General features: G+C 37.9%; 1 protein-coding gene across 4 annotated transcripts in view; it reads left to right on the top strand.

The window, feature by feature from the left end:
- Positions 1-24,107, top strand: part of LOC115232373 (myosin heavy chain-like) — a 141,274-nt gene that overhangs the window by 109,876 nt on the left and 7,291 nt on the right. For 2 of the 4 annotated variants that reach the window (XM_036508587.1, XM_036508575.1), the window contains 8 exons: positions 2,905-3,254; positions 6,000-6,105; positions 8,425-8,580; positions 11,592-11,693; positions 13,904-14,092; positions 16,340-16,632; positions 17,642-17,750; positions 21,538-21,639. In XM_036508587.1, coding sequence (XP_036364480.1) covers positions 2,905-3,254; positions 6,000-6,105; positions 8,425-8,580; positions 11,592-11,693; positions 13,904-14,092; positions 16,340-16,632; positions 17,642-17,750; positions 21,538-21,639 — 1,407 coding nt within the window. The remainder of the gene's footprint in view (positions 1-2,904; positions 3,255-5,999; positions 6,106-8,424; positions 8,581-11,591; positions 11,694-13,903; positions 14,093-16,339; positions 16,633-17,641; positions 17,751-21,537; positions 21,640-24,107) is intronic. The other 2 variants (XM_029802228.2, XM_036508595.1) reach the window with 2 other exon arrangements.

Raw genomic sequence — 24,107 nt, 5'->3', positions numbered from 1 at the left:
GAAAGGAAAGAATATGAGGTGTTAATGAAGTTTCTGTGCAGAGATGTGAAGAGCAAAAACCTCATCCATTTGGTAAACCACAGGCATGGCTGAGTGGTACGATGGTTGCTTCTGGGCCACATGGTCTTGGGTTCAGTATAGAAAATCGTCTAAGCCAACCAAAGCCTTGGTAGTGGACTCAGTAGACAGAAGTAGAAAAAAGTAGCCTGTTGTATGTGAGTGTGTGAGTATATATATCATCATCATCATCATCTTTTAACGTCCACCTTCCATGCTGGCATGGGAGAGACAATTTGACAGGAGCCAGCCAGGCAGAAGCCTGCACCAGACTTCTGTGACTGTTTTGGCAGGATTTTTACAGCTGGATGCCCTTCCTAACACCAACCATTCAGCAGAGTGGATTTAGTGCTTTTCACGTGGCACAAGCACTGGCAAGGTCAGTTTTCGCAAGGTTTTTACAGCTGGATGTCCTTCTAAATGCCAACCACTTTACAGTGTAGAATAGATGCTTTTTAAGTGGCAGCTCCACTGACATGGTCACAAAGTACCTTGCAAGACAAATATATATATATATCTCAGGGAAGATTTTATCATTCCTAATTGTAACTGTGAGTGCTGAGCCACCTATATTTGCAAGAAATACGAGTTAAAAACTCTATGTTGTAAGAAGCACACAATATATACACACTGATAGAGGAGATAACCACCCCATGAGTGTCTCTATGATCACTGCACCTAGTTTCTTATATTGATTCTTAATATACACATTAGCATTTTACTAAATCAGCCATAAATTTCTATGCTAAAAATATGACTGATAGGTGAAACTAGTCACAATTAGTGATGATAAATTTTTTCCTTTATGGTATTATATTGTATCTAGCTGTTTATATTGATTTTTATGCATAAATATATATTTATATACATACATGCGTTTACAGACATATGTGTAAGTATATATATCTATATTTATACATATATATCTGATGATTCACCAGTAATGATACATCACAGGACTCACTACAAATGTTGACTCCAATTTCTTATACTCAGAGTTGCCCATTTCCAGTCATCAGCTGATAATACAAGTCAGATTTACTTTTGAATGTTCGCTGTCACAATATTTTTTGAAATATGAAATGAAAGTTTGAAGGAAATGTTTATCCCTACACTCTCATTAAAAAACCTTTACAAATGACACCTGTGAAAATGGCTACTTCAGGCTCACACTTTTGATTTCATCTCTAGTTCCCATAGTAATATTATTAAAAGCATCAGAAACTCCCTCCAATCATCATCATCATCATCATCATCGTTTAACGTCCGTTCTCCATGCTAGCATGGGTTGGACGGTTCGACCGGGGATCTGGGAAGCCAGAAGGCTGCCCCAGGCTCCAGTCTTATCTGGCAATGTTTCTACAGCTGGATGCCCTTCCTAACGCCAACCACTCCATGAGTGTAGTGGGTGCTTTTTATGTGCCACCTGCACAGGTGCCAGGCGAGGCTGGCAACGGCCACGGTCGGATTGGTGCATTTTACGTGCCACCGGCACGGAAGCCAGTCGAGGCGGGCTGGCATCGGCCACAAGTCGGATAGTGCTTTTTACATACCACCAGTCCAGGGGTCCTGGCTGGTTCAATTCGATTTCGATTTCACTTGCCCCAACATGTCTTCGCAAGCAAAGGGGGTTGGCATGGGTGCCTGTCATCGGATGAGGTTCTATATCAACTTCAAAGTCATTAAATGCAGACAGCCATATGTATGTGTGTATATGTATATATATGTGTGTGTTATAATGTGGATCCTCATCCACTTGTATGTTATTGTTGGAACTGTAATATTCTGGTCACCACTATTATGTTGTGGCAGTATTCCGCGACTTGTTATCTTTAACTCATCTATCGTGCTATTGCTGATAGCTCCGCAAGACAAAGACTTGAAACGTCTACCTTGATGGAAACTCAAACTTGTATATAACATGTAACTGACACTGACTCCAACTGACAACTCGTACAACTCTCATACAACTTTGCCACATGAGAAGGAGTGCACTATTTCACTACAACAATATACATGTAAGTGTTACTGTCTCCTTACCCTGACATCATGTGATACTTGTTAACATATTAAATGATGGTATATATCACCAAGTGGTATCATTCATTTCCAATTTTCTGTGGAAACATATCTGGCTATGGAGAAATATTACCTAAAACAGTTGGCAAGAAGAAGGGCATCTGGCTATAGAAACACAGAAAATCTGCCTCAGCAAATTCTAACTAGTCCATGCAACCATGGAAAAGTGGGCATTAGAACAATGATGATGAAGATGATAAACATATAAACGGAGTGACTGAGTGGTAAGAAGCTTGCTTCCCAACCTCTTGGTTCTGGGTTCAGTTCCACTGCATAGCACCTTGGGCAAGTGTCTTCTACTATAATCTTGAGCTGACCAAAGACTTATGAGTGGATTTGGTAGATGGAAACTGAAAGAAGTCCATCATATATATATATATATACCCACTACACCAAGCACCCACTACACTTAAAGCACCCACTACACTCTCGGAGTGGTTGGCATTAGGAAGGGCATCCAGCTGTAGAAACTCTGCCAGATCTGATTGGAGTCTGGTGCAGCCATCTGGTTTGCCAGACCTCAGTCAAATCGTCCAACCCATGCTAGCACGTTAAATGATGATGATGATGATAATATATATATATATATATATATATGAAAAGGTAATCTATATTTCCAACCTAATGTGGAGTTTATGTTAGAACACAGAATACTGCATTATTTATTTTCTTATACAGCTTCTGTCACTATTAACTCATCGCTTGTATGTGATATCTGTGTTTCAATAAAAAGATGGAATAAATATGTATATTTTTTTTTGTTTCTAGAAACTTGAACAAATAACAGATGAAAACATAAAGCTGAGAGCAGAAGCAGCACTACTTTTAGACAAAATGAGGGAGAAAGAACATGCTAGCAGATTCCATACCATTCCAGAAGAAGCAGAGGAAGAACTATCACAACTGAGGCTAAAATGCAAACATATGGCCTTTACTTTAGAAAAAAGGGATGAAAAAGTTAAGGAACTTTCAGATATCATTGACCAACAGAAAGAGACAATATCTTGCAGCAAACAGAAGGTTTTAGTAATGGAATCACAATCTAAGACTTTCAGCCAACAGCTAGAGGAACTGAAATCCAAATTAAAACAAGAAGAGAGGAAAGCTACTGATCTCAGGTATGTTTATAATGATCTATAATTCATTATGATTTACAATTTATTACAATGATTTATATAATTTATCATAATGGTTTATAATTTATATCATAATGATTTATAATTTATTATGTTTTATAATTAATTAAGATGTTTAATAACTTATTAATCATTACTATGCTACTACTCCATGCTATCTCCTACTTTGTCATTCACTCCTTGCATCTATGCCCCACTCATTCTTATCCACCTGTATTGAAGGTCCACACTGAAACCTCACCACCATTATTTTTATTGCTTCCCAAGACCACCTGATCATTCCCACTCTCCCTTCTAAAATGTACATAGTCATGTAGCTCTTCTACAACAAAAAACCCCAGTTTTGCTCTGGCACTTTTGTCTCGTATTTTACTCTTCTTTACCCCTCATCTCCAAGCATAAAGATACCAACTCAGGATTTGTAGTCCTGCAAGCCGCATAGCAGTCCTGCAAGCATTGTTGGTAGTGTTGGTAGTACCAAAAAGACTGCCCAGTATTTGCTGTAAAGCAGTACAAACATTAAATAATATTGACAATGGCCTTGACAGCTGTTTCATAATTTGTTATAATGTTCTATCATTTATATTATTACCTCTGCCTTAGCGAAAGTGGAGGTATTGTTTTCAGTTGTGTTTGTTTGTTTATTTGTCTGTGGACAAGATATCTTGTCCATGACAGGAGTAATAGGACCTCTTGATCTAATGTCTCTGCTCACTTGCCAATTTCTTTACAGAGTGGAAGGTATGAGTGATTGAGGTACGAATGACAGAGATGCATATGAATGATAATGATGAGGTAAGAGAGAGATGAGCTACAAGAGAGGTGTGAAAGGGTATGACTGATAGAGGTAAGTGATAGGGGCGAGTGATCGAAATATGTAATGGGGATGATTGATAGAGATAGGCGATGGGGTGAGTGTCAGGAAAGAAGCAATAGGGTGATGAGTGATAAGAGGAATGTGTGATAGTGGAATGAGTGATAAGGAAATGAATGACAGAGTGAATGAGAGTGATAAGGGGTAAGTGATGAAGGGTGAGTGATAGTAGAGGGTGAGTGGTTTGGAGAGTGATAGATTTAAGTGATAAGAGGATTGTGTGATAGGGGATGAGTGATAGTGTTAGGATTTTGTGAGGGATACATACATTCAAGGTAACATAACCAAGCCAATAGAACAATGACAGATGATGGGGTGACACAGGAAAAAGAGTGATGAGAAAGGAAGAGCCAGGATGTGGGGGTGGAGCAAGAGTTTAACAATAGGCATTTTAGGAACAACCATTAGTCATCCAAGCCACAAAATATGCCAAATTAAAATAAATATCCAATAATAATTATATTTGTATGGAATTGCAGTGGAATGTAGAATAGTGTTGTCTGATTCTATTGAGGTGTTTCTAGCTAGAAAGGGTGGGAGTTGATGTTATGTAAATCTTATCTCTCCAATCAGATTTCCTCCATTGTCACATTTTTATTCATACAATTTTTGGCATATTTCACATATAGGCGTGGTTGTGTGCTTCCTAACCATATGTTTTGGTTCAGTCCCACTGCATGGCATCTTGGGCAAGAGTTTTCTACTATGGACCCAAGCCAGCCAAAGCGTTCTGAATGGATTTGGTAGTTGGAAACTGAAAGAAGTCCATCATTTTATCATCACCATTTAATGTCCATGCACCATACTAGCTTGAGTTGGACAGTTTGATAGGATTCCATGGGTTCAAGGGCTGGATCATGTTCCAATGTCTGTTTTGATATGATTTCTATAACTGGATGCGCTTCTTAATGCCAGCTACTTGGGTGCTTTTTCCATGCCACCTACACTACTGAGGTGCATGGGTAGAGTAGAAAGGTGGATGAGCAAGGAGTTATGAGTGGGGGAGATAGAGGGGTGGAGAAGAGAGTGAAAGAGGAGTAATAAAGATGGTACAGCTCTCATGGGGGAGGACAAGAGAAAGGGATGACATGGGTGGATAGTATGCAGACGCAGGATAAAAAGATGAAGCAGGCCTCTGTGTGTGTATGTGTGTGTGAGTTTGTATCTTCTTATCTCAAACATCATGTGACAGTTGTAAACAAGTGTCACTGTCATAGAAGCAGTGTCGTTCATTTCCAATATTCTGTGAAAAACATGTTTGGCCATGGAGAAATATTACCTTCTTTGGAATTAGATATGGGTTGGAATGAGAAAAGACATTCAGTAATAGACAATCTTCATCAATAAACTCTATCTGACTTATGTGAGCATGGAAAAGTGAATGTAATAACAATAAGAAACATGGTGGCAGAAAAAAAAAATTATATTTATATGAAGGGCATCCAGCTGTAGAAACACTGCCAGATCAGACTGGAGCCTGGTGCAGCCTTCTGGCTTCCCAGATCCCCGGTCGAACCGTCCAACCCATGCTAGCATGGAGAATGGACGTTAAACGATGACGATGATGATATATATATATATATATTACATATTATATTCATTATATTTATATTATTTGTTATTTATGTATTGGTTTATGTCTATCACTGTTTGAATTGCTTAATAGTGGTTTTATCTCTAATTCATATTTTATTTATTTATACTGTGAAATTTGATTTAATACTAAATTGAATTTTTCCCTGTAAGTTTGGAGCCATACTCCCTAATATTGTTTATATATATATATATATATCCATACAAACTGTGCTTTGAACTACAAACCAGTGGTGTTTATTGTAAATATATTTTAACAGAGAAGAAAATGAAAAGTTGAGGAAAGAACTTTCCCTTGAGGAAAAAGGCAGAGAAAACATGTCAAGACTCCAAGGAAATGGAATGGAAACATTGCAAAATCAATTGGTACATTTCTTTATATTTTCTAGGTAGAATCTCTTGAAGACAAATTTAGGATTGTTTTTTTGTTTTCTAATAATCAATAAGTTATGTGTGGATTAGAAGGTTGGTTCCCAATGACATAGTTTCCTGTTCAGTTTCACTGTATGGCATGGTGGGAAAGTCTCTTCCACTATAGCTCTGTGCTAACCAAAGCATTATGACTGGAGTTGGTTGATGGAAATTTTGAGAAACAGTTATGTGTATGTGTGTATATATATATATATATATATATATATATATATATTATTATTATTATTATTATTATTATTATTATTATTATTATAGGCACAGAAGTGGGTGTGTGGCAGTGCTCCAGCATGGCCACAGTCAAATGACTGAAACTAGAAAAAGAAATATATATGTGTGTGCATACATACATAATACACATACACACACAGACATACATATACATACATACATACTGAACAGTTATCTCCCAAACCCACAACAATAACAATAATAGCAATAACCAATTACCTCCCTTTTATTTATCTACTTGTGAAGTCATTCACTCGTGAATTTCATCACAAACAACATGGACAAAATTTCCTCTTAAGAAAAAATGCATATTTAAATAAGTAAAACATAATATCATGAATAGCGATAGCGAAACTTGTCGATATATTAAAAATTATGTAAAACTATGTAAGTGTGCGTATTTTCCCTTTTTAATTTCAAAATAACGAGCAAAACAACGATGAAGGCATCAAGTGTTGGTAGATTACTATAGATATGCAAATAGCATATCCAATTTAAACTGTTGATCTGATTCTGGGGTCGGTCCTTTGTATGATGTAGGTATAAAAAGAAAACACAAATGGTGCTTAAAATTTACATTGCATGTCTATGGTATCCTACTAACATTTGATATCTTCAATGTTGTTTACTTAACTGTGAACACGCACGCACACACACATACATATATATATATGTATATATAATAAAAAGTCAGAGTACAAGATACACCCATTTGCTTGAAAGAGAAGTTAAAACCCTCCAAAACCACACATCTTTCACTATATATAAACATGCATGGAAAATATAGCAAACATATTTCTCTAAAACAGTCTTCCCACTTGTAAAATACAAATAGGAGTATAGACATCCTAGTATCAACTGAATCACCATGTGTGTTTACATATAGTGAGAGATGCATGGTTTTGGAGGGTTTTAACTCCTCTTTCAAGCAAACAGGTGCATATTGTACCCTGACCTCTAATATCTATTTGGCCTGTTTGGATTATGTTTGCTGGCCACTTAATCATTATTTTTATAGATAATGATAACTTATTTGAATTTTAAATATATATATATACACACACACACATACACTATTGGAATTGTACAAGATCTATTGACCTACAGGCTGTTTGGGTTAAATTTGACAGTTTGTATAAAAGGTAAAGAAAACACTATCCCATCCAAATCAAGGTATTTTTAAAAATCCAAAAATATCAACTAGATTATGGCTGGGAGATGATAGTTTATTCAAAAGTAACCACCCTTTGCTTCCATTATGTTCTCGAAATGGCTCCAGAACCAGGTACATGCATTTTTCTCCATGTCCCTGGGAAGATCTTCAAACATCTCTTTGATCTTGGCCACTAGCTTGGCCTTGGTGTTGCCAGAAGAGCAGTTGGCGTCTTTCTCAATCATGCCCCACACATAGTAATCCATGGGATTACAATTGAAGGGATTAGGAGGCCAGAGATTGGGGCTGGTGAAGTTGTGGAAATTCTCTGACAACCACTTCTAATTCTTCCAGGAGCTATGGCAAGGAGTTGAATCTTGCTCCCACACATATGGTCTTCAGCAGTGACCAATCTCCAGCCAGGGATTGACCACAGTCTCCAACAGCATCACACAGGCACCTGAATTGATGCATCAGGCCCTGTTCAAAGATATGCGGATGCAGTTGGAAGGCCTGCTGTGTCCCTTTCTGCTGACCATGACTTCATAGTCTCCATTGCCACAGTCACGGTGTTGGAATTTTGACATCCCAATGCAAATTATCAGATAAGTCTTTTGCAATATTCAGATGTCTTCCAGTCCTCCGTGCCAGCTAACTTTTTCTCAACTTCATCTTTAATCTTAATGCTCTCCAACACCATTGACTGTTCACTAATACATCAAGCCATTCCTGAAAAAAACGGACATAAAAAATTGTCAAACTTATCTCAAACACCCTGTAATATTTTTCAATGATAAAAACTCACTGCAAACATGTTTTGGCAACAGTAATATGATGTTCAGCTCAATTGCAATGAAACCAAATATATTCAGTTCTTGCAGAAGGAAGAAATGGAGCAGCTGATGGAATGTCACTTGAAGAGTTTAGAGGAACTTAACTCTGCTCATAGAATAGAATCAGAGTGTCTTATACAGAAGTATGAACGAAGAATTGCAGACATAATATGTTCACAGAATTCTCAGAATGCTGTAAGTTGTCATGGCAACCTGTCTTTTAACATTATATCTTAGTTACAGATTTGTTATTTCCAGTATCACTACTATTAGTTCAGTTGGCCACGTGTGTAATATAAAGGTCATTATCCTCATCACCACCGACGCTACCACCACCACCACCACCACCACCACCACCACTACCACTACCACCACTCTCATTCTCATTACCATTGTTGTTACTGCCATCACCACCACCACCACCACCACCACCATCATCACCACCAACATTATCACTGCCAGCATTATCACTACCACCATCATCACCACCACTGCCACCACCACCACCACCACTTCCACCACCAACACTGCCGCCGCCACCGCCATTACCACCATCATTATCATTGTTATCATCATATGTCCATTTTCTTTTCTGTGCTGACATTGCTTAGACAGGTCTCACAATATCTCATCCCTTGTTGTTATCCTGTGTCATTCATCAGAAAAATCCACCAATCTCAGTGTGTGGTTGCGTATGTCAAACCGTTTTTTTACCTCTCTTTTGGTGTGTGTGTGTGTGTGATATTTATAGTTGCATACCCTTCTTATCATCCACCACTATCACAGTTACAGGATGCATTTTATCATGTCACAACCAGTTCCACTCCAGTTACTCCCGCTCACTCATATATAATGCAAAGTAGCCACATAACTCATCAACAACAAGAAACCTGCACTGTTCTGGCCACTTCTTTCATACTTTAACATCTCATCTCCTGGGATAAGAGTGGCTCTCTCTCTCTTTCTCTCTACTACAGCCCCACTCAGGTGAAGGGGATCAAAACCTTGCAAGCTGCATTACTATCTCAGTGGTGCTGTGCCACAAGAAAAGCATTCTGTATACCTTGTTAAGTGATTGATGTTAAGAACGTTATCCCACCATAGAAACCATGGTAAAACAGACACTGGAACATGACACAGTCCTTGGGCCTTTTAGATCATACAACTCATCCAACATGTTCCAGCATAGGCGTGTGTGTGTGTGTGTGTGTGTGTGTGGTGTGTCAAGGCAGGAGATGGTAATATTTTTTTTGTATTATTTATTCACCATTACATGTGTTTCATTTGCTAGTAGGAGTACTGAAATAAGCACATCTGCTTCAAAAGGAAACATAGCTTGGATTATCACTCTATTTACATACTATATGTGTGTATGTGTGTGTGTATATATCATCATCATCATCATCATTTAGCATCCGCTTTCCATGCTAGCATGGGTTGGACGGTCAACTGGGGTATGTGAAGCCAGAAGGCTGCATCAGGCCCAGTCAGATCTGGCAGTGTTTCTACGACTGGATGCCCTTCCTAACGCCAACCACTCCGTGAGTGTAGTGGGTGCTTTTTACGTGCCAGACGGAGCTGGCAAACGGCCACGAACAGATGGTGCTTTTACGTGCCACCAGCACGGGGGCCAGGCGAGGCTGGCAACAGACACGAACAGATGGTGCTTTTACGTGCCACCGGCACGGAGGTCAGACGGGGCAGCGCTGGCAACGGCCACAATCGGATGGTTCGCTTAACCACAGCTGCAATTTCCATTGATGTTGATCGACTTCAATTTTGGTTCTGCTTTCTGATATATATATATATATATATATATATATATATGTATGTATGTGTGTGTGTGTGTGTATATATATATATATATGTATATATGTATGTATATATATATGTATGTATGTATATATCATCATCATCATCATCATTTAACATCTGTTTTCCATGCTGGTATAGGTTAGATGGTTTGACTGGAGATAGTAAACACTTGTACTTGAGTGAACCCTTTAAATTTCTCCAACACCCTATTGTTTACTCTACTCATAATCAGTCACTCTCAACCCTCTAATAGGTCTGCGTATAAAAGACTCCAGTGGAACATCCTCATGTCTCTAGTTTATACCTCCTTTGCTTTCTTCACCCTTATTTCCATTGTGTTGTTGCCTTTATTGAACACATACAGCAAATTTATAGCTTTGAAAAAATAACTGTTAAAATCGAACTGCACTCTTCAAACCTTGCACTAAGAACAAGGACAAGGTAAAATTACTACCTGCTTTTATAGCACATTGATATAGGTAGTTTATCACGTACCCCTCCAATCTTTAGATCATGCAATTGAAAAAAAACCATATTATTTATGGGATGACCCAAAATATATATTTTTTCCTCTAATATAACATATACTTGCTATAAGAGAATCCTAACATGGATCCCTAGATCCAGCCTTAGCTGTGATCTTGGAAGTTAATGGTCAACCAACTATAGCACTTACCCAATTTAGATTGCAAATGTGCTAAAACCCGCATATTCTTTATATATATATATATATATATATACTAGCAGTATCACCCGGCGTTGCTCGGGTTTGTAAGGGAAATAACTATAAAGCATTTTTAGAGAGTTATAGCCAAAAAATAGCAAAAAAAATGCATTAAAAATGGAAAAAAAATTATGGTAATTTTTTTTTTAAATCGTTGACTCATCGTAGACATTTTTAGAGAGTTACTTCCCTTATATAATAGCGGAAAAAATGCATTAAAATGGAAAAAAATGATGGTAAATTATTTTTTAAATCGTAGACTCATCGTAGACACGCACTAATACCCAGAAGGGCTTGATATGAATCACGACTATAAGATACCCGGTTTTGGTTAAACTGCACCGCAAAATGTGGGAGTAGTTAGGAATCTAAATCGTAGGAGACAGACAGCACACAACCTCTCTTTTATATATAAAGATATATTGAAAAAAGGTTAAGAAGTTTCATGCAAATAAAATTATATTAAAAAACAAAAATGAAGAAATGCTTTGAAAACTTTATCATGGAAGTATTTACATATTTGTCAAAATAATATACTGGTTTTAGTTGTTTTAAAAAGAATATTTGGTCATACTGAAATAATAGAAAAAATAAACTGAAATTAATTAAATTGAGTCAATCTTTCATGATATCAGTTTTGAAATGCACATGTTATTGGAATTGATAGGCAAAAGAATATCAAATCTCCATGTTGGAATCTCAGTTGAACAATCTGAAATATGAGAATCAACTCTTGCAGCAGAAATGTAAACTTAAAGCTACTGGAAAGGTATTGTTGTCTTTTATATCTTTATTCAAACAGTATATTGGAATTGCTGTAAGTGTGTGTGTGTATGTGTGTGTGTGTGTGTGTGTGCGCGTGCGTGTGCGTGTGTGCGCGTGTGTGTGTGCACTTACATGTGTGGACTAGGCAAGGATATTGAATGCTATTAAATATGATATAACTGGTGCCACATATAAAGCACTGGTGTTGGTGGCATGTAAAAAGGCACCCAGAACACTCTGTAAAGTGGTTGGTATTAGGAAGGGCATCCAGCCCTAGAAACCAGGCCAAAGCAGACAATTGGAGCCGGGTGCTACTATTGCTGAGCAAAAGCTTGTGATGAGTATCTTTCATTTCCAATATTCTGCAAAAACATGTCAAACTACAGATAAATATTGCCTTGCTTGGAAATAAATGTGGGTTGGCAACAAACAGGTCATCCTGCCATTTGACGAACTATCTCAATAAACTCTTTTTAACCCATGCAAGCATGGAAAAGTGGACATAATGAAAAAATGGTGATGGTGATGATGATGATGATGATGGTGTTGGTGGTGGTGGTACCAGCAAATTGGTAGAGTTGTAAAAGCATCAAATTAAATACTTGTAGTCTTTGTTTGATTCCCTAGGTTCTTAGTTCAAATCCCACTGATGTGTGTCGACTTCACGTTTCATCAATCATTTCAAGGTTGATAATTGAAATGCAGCTCATCATTGTAATCTTCACTTAACATCCATGATCCATGTTGGCATGGATTAGACAGTTTGGCAGGATTCAAAGTGTCCACGGACCGCATCATGCCTCACTGTCTATTGTGGAATGGCTTCTATGGTTGGATGCGTTTCCTAACGCCATCTACTTTACAGCAATACTAGGCATTTTTTCCATGCTATCTGCTCTGGTTAGGCCACAATGCAGCTTGTAATACTATGAGCTCCAAGTGGGTGGTCTTATGCTAGGGCTTGAAGGGTTAAAGCATGAGAGAAGGGAACAAAGAAGAACAGGTGTCTTGCTGTAGAGAAGCCACATGGCTACTCACATTCTAGAAGAGAGTGTGATAGTGGAGTTGGAAAGAGATAAAAATAGTGGTGGTGAGTTGTTTGAGTGAACCCTCGAGGCACAAGGTTAGCATAAGTGAATGAGGAAAGAAGAACTTGGAGTGTATGAAGGTAAAAATTGCAAGATCCGAGGGTGCAGATCTCGGTGGTAGTAGCAAATATTTGAATGAGGGGAATGAGAGACGAGGAACAAGAGAGGTTAAGGGACAAGAACTGTAAGTATTGGTTTCAAATTTTGGCTCAAGTTTGAGGGAAGGGGCAAGTTGATTACATCAGCCCTTAGGATCAACTGGTACTTATTTTATTGACTCCAAAAAGGATGAAAGGCAAAGTCAGTCATGGCAGAATTTGAACTCAGAACATAAAGCTTATTATTTTGCCTGGCATGCTAATGATTATGCCATCCTGCTGCCTTCATCATCATCATCATCATCACTGTTTAATGTCTGTTTTCCATGCTATGGTCATTAAAAAATTTTTTTAAACATTTTGAAAGTTCTTATGGTCGTTTCATGAATATACTACCTCTCAAAATGAAATTTTGATTTCATTTGATTTCATGTTGAGAGATAGTATATTCATAAAACAATCATAAGAACTTTCAAAACGTTTAAACATTTTTTTAAATAATCATAGTTGTACTTTATCTATTTATTTATTAATACAATATTGCTTATGTTATGGACTTATCTCTATTGTGATTTAAGATATAATTTTTCCTACCTTTACTCTTTAATATATAATCGCTCCCATTGAATCTCTAAATATCTTTTTAATGTTTTAGACATTTCTCATAACGAGCACCTATCTAAAATCCAGTACACCTTGTTTACAAAGGACATATTTGATTAACTATATATATCCCCTTCTTCTTAGCTCTCCTCTGTGACCCCTCTGTCCAGTATTCGCCATGATAGATTGCTAGCCACTAAACCTTTTTTATTTTCTCTCCCTGTTTATTTCTGTGTTCCTTTCTGTCGAAGAGCGTAGGCTTGAAACCTAAAAGACTTTCTCCCTTCTCAAGCATTAAACTAATACATCTGTTTGTTGTTTATACACCCGTTTTCATCTTTTGTTTTTTTTGTAAATTCTCATTATATATATATATGTGTATATGTATATTGCAGGAGTTATACGTATATATATATATATTGCAGGAATTATTTAAAGTTCAAAAGAATTTGGCTAATTCTCTGGAAGATGAGAATACTAAATCAGAAGACTTTATAAGACAGTACAAGAAATGTGAAATAGGAAAAGCTGAAGATTCCAGATTAAATCCAGAAACATCTTACCGGGTGGATCTTGAAAACTTGAAAAAAGATATAAAAGAAAACCTTTCTAAAGTATTAAAGTTTTTGCAGTAAAGTCAAATGTATGTGTGTATGTACATCATCATCATCCTCTGTGTGTGTGTCTGTATGTATGTACATGTGTGTGTGCATACATGCGCATGTGTTAAGAAGTCCACTTCCCAACCAAATAGTTTCAGGTTCAGTCCCACTGTGTGGTACATAGGGAAATTGTCTTCTACTATAGATCCATATCAACCAAAGCCTTGTGAGAGGATTTAGCAGGCAGAAACCTGAATGGGCTATGGAGCAAACAGTGCAGAATGGTTTAAAATTCACTTTGTAATATCATAGTTTCAGGTTCAATGCCACTGCACAGTACTTCAAATCCAAAAAAAAAATACAACTCACAAATAAAATTTGGTAGAAAGAAATTTAACATGGAAGCTTTTTGGATTGAGCATTCCTAATCCTGGGTGCTAAACTTAATCCATTGTTCATGGACATATGTAACTCTTTTGATACTAAGCCACCTCGATTGCCTCTGGTCCTAAAGTGATCTAAATAATAACTTTCCATCAGATTTCCACATGAATTTCATGCTCCAGACACCAGATTAAAAACACTCTTTTACATGTTTCAGTCGTTTGACTGTGGCCATGCTGGAGCACTGCCTTTGGTCGAACAAATCAACCCCAGGACTCATTCTTTGTAAGCTTAGTACTTATTCTATTGGTCTCTTTTGCCAAACTGCCAAGTTTCAAGGACATAAACACACCATCATCAGTTGAGAAGCGATGGTGGGGGGACAAACACAAAGACACACACACATAACTATATACACATATATACAATGGGCTTCTTTCAGTTCTCATCTACCAAATCCATTTACAAAGCTTTCGTCAACTCCAGGCTGTAGTAGAAGACACTTGACCAAGGTGCCATGCAGTGGGACTGAACCCAGAACCATGTGGTTGGGAAGCAAGCTTCTTACCACAAAGCCACACCTGTGCCTATAGCAAAGTTATTTATTGAAACAAAGCAGCATATTTCAACAGAAATTCCAGTATCCAGTATCAACCAGACCATCAGATGTTGTTATACACTGCTGAACACAATGCACTTCCTACTGTGTTTTGATTTTGCCATTCTTTTCCATCTTGACTCAAATTGCTTAACTAGATCATCTTCCCATCCTTGTGGAGGTCTTCCAAGTGGCCCTTTCTGATCTCAGCAACTGCATGGGTCCACTTGTTGTCTAGCAACCTTGCGATATGTCAAACCCAGTGGAGCATGTTCAATACTCTGCAATCACATTCTCTCCATTCTTGGACTATCTCATTTCAAATGTGCTCTCTTAGTGATGTTCCTAGCATGAATCTTTCCAAGGTCTCTCTTCTTCATAGTTGCCCCCATTTCACTTGCATATAAGAGCACAGGTAGGGAAGTGTGATTGAAGAGTCTGGCACATGTGCCACTGTCCAGCTTTCTTTTGAGCCATATTCCAACAGAAGCGTGGCAACAAAAGGGTTAAACAGCAACGATTCTGGTACTAGTCCTGCTGGGTCTGGGCTTACTCAGGGCTAAACAATACCAGCTAATCTACAATTATATTTATAGGCATCATGAGAATAGCTTTATTGTTGTTAACTTTGGCCGGAATAGTTTCTTTGAATGTTCTTGTTGTAGATGATTACAACAATGATTATGGGGATATCATTATTGATGATGATGATGATGATGATGATGGTGATGGTGGTGGTTGTGGTGATTATGAAGGTGGTAGTGGTTGTGGTTATGGTAGTGATAATTATGATGATAATGATGACGACAATGGTGATTGTAGTTGTGGTGTTGGTGCTGGTGGTGCTGGTGATGGTGGCAGTGGCGATAGTGATGGTGGTCGAGATAATGATGACAAAAGATGAAGGTGGTGGTGATGGTGGTAATGATGAGGATGATGATGATGATGGTTGTGATAATGATGAAGGTGGTTGTGGTTATGGTGGTGATAATGATGATGATGATGATGATAACGATGATGACAATGGTGATTGTGGTAGTGGTGGTGATATTGATGATAATTGCATGATGATAATGATGACGATGAAATTGATAATGACAATAGTGATTGTGATGGTGGTGGTGGTGGTGGTGGTGGTGGCGGCAGTGATGATGGTGATGGCGTTCAAGAAAATGATGATAAAGATGAAGGTGGTGTTGTAGGTGGTGGTGGTGGTGATGGTAGTGGTGGTGGTGGTGATGATGATGATGATGATGTATTTTGGCTCTATCCCACAGGACCTACACAAACGATTAGTAACTCTGCTAGAATGTATTCACCAGCAAGAATTGGAACTTCAAGATCTGAAGAATATTTGGAAGCAAATGAACCAAAACAATAAACATCTGAAAGAGTGGTTAGATAATAGTGGTAGTGCCAACTGTAGTAGAGAGTGTGGTAGCTGTGGTGGTGGTGGTGGTGGTGGTTGTGGTTGTGTCAGCTGGCAGTCAGTGATTGTCAACCTTTTGAAGGAAGAATCACAACTGAATTTTTCCATTTTGAATAATGGTAAATGTTATGAGATTGACAGGTAAGACACCATTGTTTATAATCACCAGCATTGTCATCATCATCATCATCACCGTTATCATGTCTGTCATCATAATCTTCATTGTTTTCATCACCAGCATTGTCATCATCATCATCATCACCGTTATCATGTCTGTCATCATAATCTTCATTGTTTTCATCACCATTGTCATCATCATCTTTGTTGTCGTCATTATCTTCATATCATTGACATCAGCATCATCATCATCATCATCACCATTGTTATCATCATCATTAACATTGTCATCATCACCATCGTCATCATCATCATCACCATCGTCATCATCATCATTAACATTATCATCAGCATCATTATCATCTTTATCATCATAATTGTCATCAGGCAGTGAGCTGGCAGAATTGTTAGCACACAGGACTAAATGCTTAGCAGAATATCAATCATCGCTACGTTCTGAGTTCAAATTCTAATGAGCTTGACTTTACCATTCATCCTTTCGGGGTCGATAAATTAAGTACCAGTTGCATACTGGGGGTGATGTAATTGACTATCCCCCTCCCCCAAATTTCGGGCTTTGTGCCTATAATAGAAAGGATTATTGTCATCATCACAATCATCATAATCATCATTATTGTCATTATCATGATCATCATCAACATCATTACCTTCATCAGCATCATAGTGATGATGATGACAATCATCATCATCATCAAGATAGGGCTTCCAGACTGTTGGCAAATTTCAAGGTGCATGGAGGCTTTAAAGGATGTAATGTCTTGGCTACTAACAGCTGATGCAGGTACTTGTTCCATGCATCATGTTATCGTCATCTTTATCATCAGCATCATTGTCATCATTATAATCAATATCATTATCAACCTCATAATCATCATCATTATCATTATCATCAACCTCATCATCATCGTTGTCATGGTCATCATCATCATCATTGTGGTTGTTGTAATTGTCATCATCATCATTACATGTAGAACAGCTAAAATAAATCTACTGCATCTTCTGTCTCTTGTAGATCCACAAAAAAGTGTAATGGCACCAAAGATGCTGTTTGGTACAAAGATTCCATGACAGGCAAAGCCACAATGCTGGATGTCTTATCAGAACCAATGAAAATTGCTTTTGTATGCCAGAGATTCTGTTATTTTTCATTATTTATCTTTGAGTTCTTTAAAACAAAAGAAAAAAACAATGTTCTGTTATATGAGCCATGATATACATGTATGCATGCATATGGAGGCAGGATATCAGGTGTAGTGTTGGTGAATTTCAGGGTGCATGGAGGCTTTAAAGGATGTAATGTTTCGGCAACTAACAACTGATGCAGGTAGTTTGTTCCATGCTTCAACAACTCTGAGTGTGAAAAAATGTTTCCAAGAGTTATGTGAGCTGTGCTGTTCTCTGACTTTGTAGACATGTCCACATGCGTTAGATATATGGTGCTTAGAAAGACGCTCAAAGTGGTTGTTGGCAAGTTGGTTAATAATTTCGTGGGTGTTTACTAAGTTAGTTACCAGACATTGGAGCTTCAATGTATCTATGCCCTGGGAAGCAAGGCATTCAGAGTATGGTAGATGCCTGATGGAGGGTATTTGCTTGGTTGCATGTATCTGAACAGTTTCCAGGAAGTTGATGTCCTGTGCAAGATAGGGGTTCCAGACTGGTGATGCAAATTCTAAGTATGGCCACACCATTATCATACACAACCTTAAATAGATAGCTGGAGGGCGGCTGACAAAGTTATTGCTGAGTAATGCCAAGACACCCTCGGCTTTCTTGACAATAAGTACCAGACTTTAAAAAAAATAAGTACTGTGGACAATTCACTTGACTAAAGATTCTTCAAGGTACTGCCCCAGCATGGCCACAGTCTAATGACTGAAACAAGCAAGGGATAAAAGATAAAAGAATATACCTAATACTACAATATCCATCCTCCTCATCATTATTATTATTTTAATATCCACTTATCAATGGCTGCGTGAGTCAAAATCATCATTATCACCAATGAGGTGTGATTTGAGGTAGATTTGGCTGCTACTTTTAGAATGTCAAACAACCCCTGCCATTTTGTAGTCCTTAGCTAAGTTAGATAATATTTTCAAAATTTGGCACAAGGCCAGCAATTGTAAGGGAGGGACTAAATCGATCACATCAACTCCAGTGCTCAGCTGGTTCTTATCTTCTCAACAGTGAAAGGACCAAAAGCAAAGGTGACTTTGACAGAATTTGAACTCAGAACGTAAAGACAGATAAAATGCTGCCAAGCATATTGTCTGGCATGCTAACCTAAGTTAGATATTAAGATTCATTTATTCATTTGCTTGTTTCAGTCATTTGACTGTGGTCATGCTGGAGCACTGCCTTAAGTTGAACAAATCGACCCCAGGACTTATTCTTTGTAAGCCTATCAGTCTATTCTGCCAAACCACTAAGTTACAGGGATGTAAACACACTAACATTGGTTGTCAAGCAATGGTGGAGGGACAAACACACACACACATATATATGATGGGCTTCTTTCAGTTTCCATCTACCAAATCTATTCACAAGGCTTTCGTCAGCTTGAGGCTACAGTAGAAGACACTTGCCCAAGGTGCCATGCAGTGGAACTGAACCCAGAACCATGTGGTCAGGGGGCAAGCTTCTCACCACACAGCCACACTGCGCCTATTGATTAAAGGAATCACATTACCTGGAATGGAACATTCCTTTCTGGTGTTCCTTCTAGAAAGAAATCCAAAGACTACATAATGGAACCAATCACAGACTCTTATCATTGTCATCATCATCATCATCATCATCAAAATTTGAAGCTATTATCTAACTTAGCTAAGGACTGCAAAATTGCTGGGGTTGTTTGACATTCTAAAAGTAGCAGCCAAATCTACCTCAAATCACACCTCATTGGTGATAATGATGATTTTGACTCATGCAGCCATATTAAAATAATAATGATGAGGAGGATGGATATTGTAGTATTAGGTATATTCTTTTATCTTTTATCCCTTGCTTGTTTCAGACATTACTATCTCAAGTTCTTGCTTATAAGACTGGTTACCTGGTTTCCATGTTGTGTAAATGACTGACATTATAACATACCCCACTGAACAGGATGCCAGTCCATTGCAGTCCATTACTCATTCACAGCTGAGTTGACTGGTGCAATGTGAAATAAAGTGTCTTATTTAAAAACAGAATGCACTGCCTCAGAGTTGCTGAAGCATGGAACAAACTACCAGCATCAGTTGTTAGTTGCTGAGACATTGCGTCCTTTAAAACCTCTGTGCTTCCTGAAATTTGCCAACACTACACCTGATACCCGATGCTGCCATACGCATGCACACATGTATATCATGACTCATACACTGTTCACTTTCCTGACTTTTGTACATAATTCTATGTATGAGTTGTAGTGCATTTGAGCACTGTACACAATAATTTCATTATTATTATTATTATTATTATTATTATTATTATTATTATTGTGACAAGCTGGCAGAAATGTTAGCATGCCAGGCAAAATGCTTAGCAGTATTTCATCTGTTTTTACGTTCTGAGTTCAAATTCCGCCAAAGTCGACTTTGCCTTTCATCCTTTCGGTGTCACTAAATTAAGTACCAGCTGCATACTGGGGTCAATCTAATCAACTGTCCGCCACCCCCCAAAAAAATTTCAGGCCCTAAATTAGTAAAAAAATATTATTATTATTATTATCATTGTCATTATTATTATTATTATTATTATCATTATTATTATCATTATTATCATTATTATTATTATTATCATTATTATTATCATTATTATCATTATTATTATCATTATTATCATTATTATTATTATTATTATTATATTTGGCAATCAAAGCCATGATCTTGTAACTGTGAGGGTAACACCCTAACCATTAGACCAAGTGGCTTATGCAGACTCTGCTTCTTTTCATATTTCTTTGTCTTCTGGTTTTCAATGTGGTCAAAGTTTAAGCTGACACCAGTTTATTGCTAAAGATATTTTTTATTCTTTTATTCGTTTTAGTCATTTTGACTGTGGCCATGCTGGAGCACCATGTTTAGTCGGACAAATCCACCCCAGGACTTATTCTTTGTAAGCGTAGTACTTATTCTATTGGTCTCTTTTGCCAAGCCTCTAAGCTATGGGGACATAAACACACCGACATCGGTTGTCAAGCAATGGTGGGGGACAAACACAGACACACAAACATATCACATACAAACACACGCACACACATATACGAAGGGCTTCTTTCAGTTTCCTTCTACCAAATCCACTCACAAGCTGGTGGTTGGCCCAAGGCTATGGCAGAAGACACATGCCCAAGGTGCCATGCAGTGGAACTGAGCCTTGAACCATGTGGTTGGTAAGCAAGCTACTTACCACACAGCCACTCCTGCACCTTAAAAAATCCCCTCATTGTGCATAGGATACAATATACCCTGGTGGTATTGAGAGAAGTGGCTCTGTGTCAAGTGTTAAGAGGCTAAAACGACAGAATGAGCACAGTGAAATTGCTTTGGGGAGCAAAATATCCAACATTTCATACATAACCCTTCTTCAGGTAAAAGTTTATCAGCAGAGACATAAAAGAAAGACAGCCAAGTTGATATCTTACATGGCCAAAAAACAGGATGCAGACTCTTTCCATGCAGGTTTTGGCATTGAGTGAAAAGGGTAGAGCAAACCAAGGGACTTTACAGTGGGGCTATCATTTGTGGGTGTTAGGTCTCAGCATATATACAAGATGCAACCCTTAAATCCACTGGCTGCCAGAGCCTCATTGTAATAGGGGGCTGCTGCATCAAAAATGTCTTTATTAAAAGATAGGTTGAAAATCCTCTTATACATATATATATACATACATACATACATACATATATATATTTTTTTTCTCAGGGTCAGTTATCTGCCAGTACACAACAGCTGCGTGAACTTTTGAAGTTGTTTATTGAGCGCTATATCACACTTCAAACAGAGTTCCCCAAAATATTTGAAATGGTAAGGAATATTTACATGTACACACATACATAAGATACATGCAATATAGGTTTGTATATGTATGCATACCTGTGTATGTGTGTGTGTGTTCAAAAACTGTTTGAAATAGTAAAGGTTCACATACACACACAGACTATAAACACACACATAGAGTACAAATACATGTGAGTTTATACATGAATGTATGTGTGTTATATCACACTATAATCAGTTCTAAATATGTAATGATCACATGACCCCCCACACACACATGTATATATATATATATATGTGTGTGTGTGTGTATATATATATATATACATACATGTGAAAGTGTGTGAGAGAGTCAGCAAGAGTATGTGAGTGTCCATGTGTGTATGTGCGTGTCCGTCCATGTATGTGTGAGTCCGTGTGTCGGTGTGTATCAGTGTGTGTGTGTGCATGTGTTTGTGGTATGTGTCGTATCACGCTGTAATCAATTCCATGAAATGTTTGAAATGGTAAATACACATACACACACAGATTCATACATACACGTGTGTGTGTGTGTGTGTGTGTGCGTGTGAGTGAGTGAGTGAGTGTGCATGCATACAATGTAGGTATTTGGCTGTGAGTGGTTGATGTGTGCGTGTGAAAGAAGAGAGGAAGAGGGAAAATACTGTGTCAGTGTTTCCCTGTGAGCAGTGTGCATACAGCCTATATGCTGTTTGTAATGTGTGTGCAGAGTGCAAACACATCTAGTTGTGAATATGTTAATGAACTTATGTGATATCTGTCACCACCAAAATATTAACCTGCAATCAATACTTCATTCAGTTGTCTATTTCTATGTCACATATTCATCCAACCCCCACCCCACCACACACACACATATATATATATAAATATACATACACTGTTATCATCATCATCACCATTTATTTATGTCCACTTTTTCATGCTTGCATTGGTTAAAAAGAGTTTATTGAGATAGTTCTTCAAATGGCAAGATGACCTGTTTGTTGCCAACCAACATTTATTTCCAAGCAAAGCAATATTTCTCTGTAGTTTGACATGTTTTTGCAGAATCTGTTAAATAAAATCCGTTCTGTCTGTCTGTGTGTCTTCTAGGATCTCTGGCATCCTCCTATCCGATTGCACTCAAATTTGATATGTAGATATCGACGGTATCAGGGTGTGTATAAGTTTTGAAAAAATTACAAAAATCAATTCCAGGTGAGAATGTGATCGATAAAGCCGTGGGAACATGCATTTGTATGTGCAAGTACATCAGCTGTTGCGATCGATACTACGTGTAAGCAAAAAAATGCACATGCAGTTTGTGCAAAAAAAACGGCTGGCTTGAAATAATGCCACAAAATGCAGTATATTGAAGAGACCAAAAAAGTAAGATGCAAAAGAAATATTTTCATCAAACTTGGCATGAAGGAAGGAAAGACTATTTGGTCTCTCAAGAAGTTTTTTTTTTGCCTTAACATCATTTAACAAAACCAAAAATTTTATTGAAATAAAGGCATGTTTAATTATTTTTTAAGGAAAAGAAAACACTGATTGCTTTTTATTCAGCAGATATAATTCAGCACCGTCCATTGGACAGGGGGCATTTTGCTCGTATTGGAAATGAAAGATACTCATCACAAGCTTTTGTCAGCAATAGTAGCACCCGGCTCCAATTGTCTGCTTTGGCCTGGTTTCTAGGGCTGGATGTCCTTCCTAATACCAACCACTTTACACAGTGTTCTGGGTGCCTTTTTACATGCCACCAACACCAGTGCTTTATATGTGGAACCAGCACGGGTGCTTTACACATGGCACCAGCACGGGTGCTTTATATGTGGCACCAGAATGGGTACTTTACACATAGCACCATCATGGGTGCTTTATACGTGGCACCAGAACGGGTGCTTTACACATAGCACCATCATGGGTGCTTTATACGTGGCACCAGAACGGGTGCTTTACACATAGCACCAGCACGGGTGCTTTATACGTGGCACCGGAACAGGTACTTTACACATGGCACCAGCATGGGTGCTTTATATGTGGCACCAGCACAGGTGCTTTATATGTGACCCCAGAACGGGTGCTTTACACATGGCACCAGCATGGGTGCTTTATACGTGGCACCAGTCATATCATGATATTTAATAGCATTCAATATTCTTGCCTAATTCACACACACACACATGCAGACACACACATGCATGCAGACACACACACACATGCAGACACACACACACATTCATGTACACAAGGCTTATATAGTTAGATGATAGACAACAGAATGAACTAAAACACTGCAATTCTTTTCACACATTTTTACAACCATTGTACATTGGTGAGATGTGTAATTATTATCATTCATCCCAGGTATAAAATGAACCTCCTCAGGTGATTCATTAAATTAGTCCTTCATTAGATCCCATTGTCATTTCACTTAGTGTGAGAATGCATACTCAAATCATTTTTACATATATTTATGTATATAT

This window comes from Octopus sinensis, linkage group LG1 (genome assembly GCF_006345805.1).
Source record: "Octopus sinensis linkage group LG1, ASM634580v1, whole genome shotgun sequence".
Lineage (NCBI taxonomy): Eukaryota > Metazoa > Mollusca > Cephalopoda > Octopoda > Octopodidae > Octopus > Octopus sinensis.
This window is presented reverse-complemented; position numbering and strand designations above follow the sequence as displayed.